Source organism: Plectropomus leopardus, unplaced genomic scaffold (genome assembly GCF_008729295.1).
Source record: "Plectropomus leopardus isolate mb unplaced genomic scaffold, YSFRI_Pleo_2.0 unplaced_scaffold73928, whole genome shotgun sequence".
NCBI classification, from domain to species: domain Eukaryota; kingdom Metazoa; phylum Chordata; class Actinopteri; order Perciformes; family Serranidae; genus Plectropomus; species Plectropomus leopardus.
This window is the reverse complement of record NW_024681393.1, coordinates 1-447: the sequence shown is the minus strand read 5'-3', so window position 1 is coordinate 447 and position 447 is coordinate 1. Positions and strand designations below refer to the sequence as shown.

Here is a 447-nt window from a genome sequence, read left to right as displayed (position 1 = left end):
CGCAATGATGCCGCGTCGGATCCGCGTCTTGCTGCTGCTGCTGCTGCACCTGGCCGTGCTGCTGCAGGGCGGGACGGCCGGTGCGGGCCGCCGTGTCCGAAAAAAGGCCACCAGGACCCGGCCGTGCCTGGACCTGCCGGAGGAGATCCTGGAGCAGATGTTCGGGCGCCTTTCGGTGGGAGTGATGAGTGCTTTCCACCACGCGCTGCAGCTGGAGCCGCAGGACAAACTCAACCTGACGTGCCCAACCGCCGCACGGTCCCAGACCGACAGCAAGATCCGCCTCCCGGTCAACCTGCTCAGCATCTCCCCCTGGGCCTACAGGTGAGAGCACGTGCAGATACGACAGTACGGTTTTAAAAACTGTGAACTGTTCTGTGAATGAAAAGCATCGCAGTTTGTTTTTTAATCTGAGAAATAATATATTGAAAAATATTTTGTATTGTA

At 57.5% G+C, this 447-nt stretch overlaps 1 protein-coding gene across 1 annotated transcript; it reads left to right on the top strand.

Annotated features, from left to right (window-relative positions):
- Window positions 1-7: 7 nt before the first annotated feature.
- On the top strand, window positions 8-328 carry LOC121940079 (interleukin-17D-like). Its single transcript, XM_042482947.1, has one exon. The coding sequence runs from the start codon at window positions 8-10 to the stop codon at window positions 326-328; it is 321 nt and encodes a 106-aa protein (XP_042338881.1).
- Window positions 329-447: the final 119 nt, after the last annotated feature.

Bases quoted from the DNA above. Each gene is read 5' to 3' on its own strand.
- LOC121940079 (XM_042482947.1), top strand. From the start codon at position 8: ATGCCGCGTCGGATCCGCGTCTTGCTGCTGCTGCTGCTGCACCTGGCC.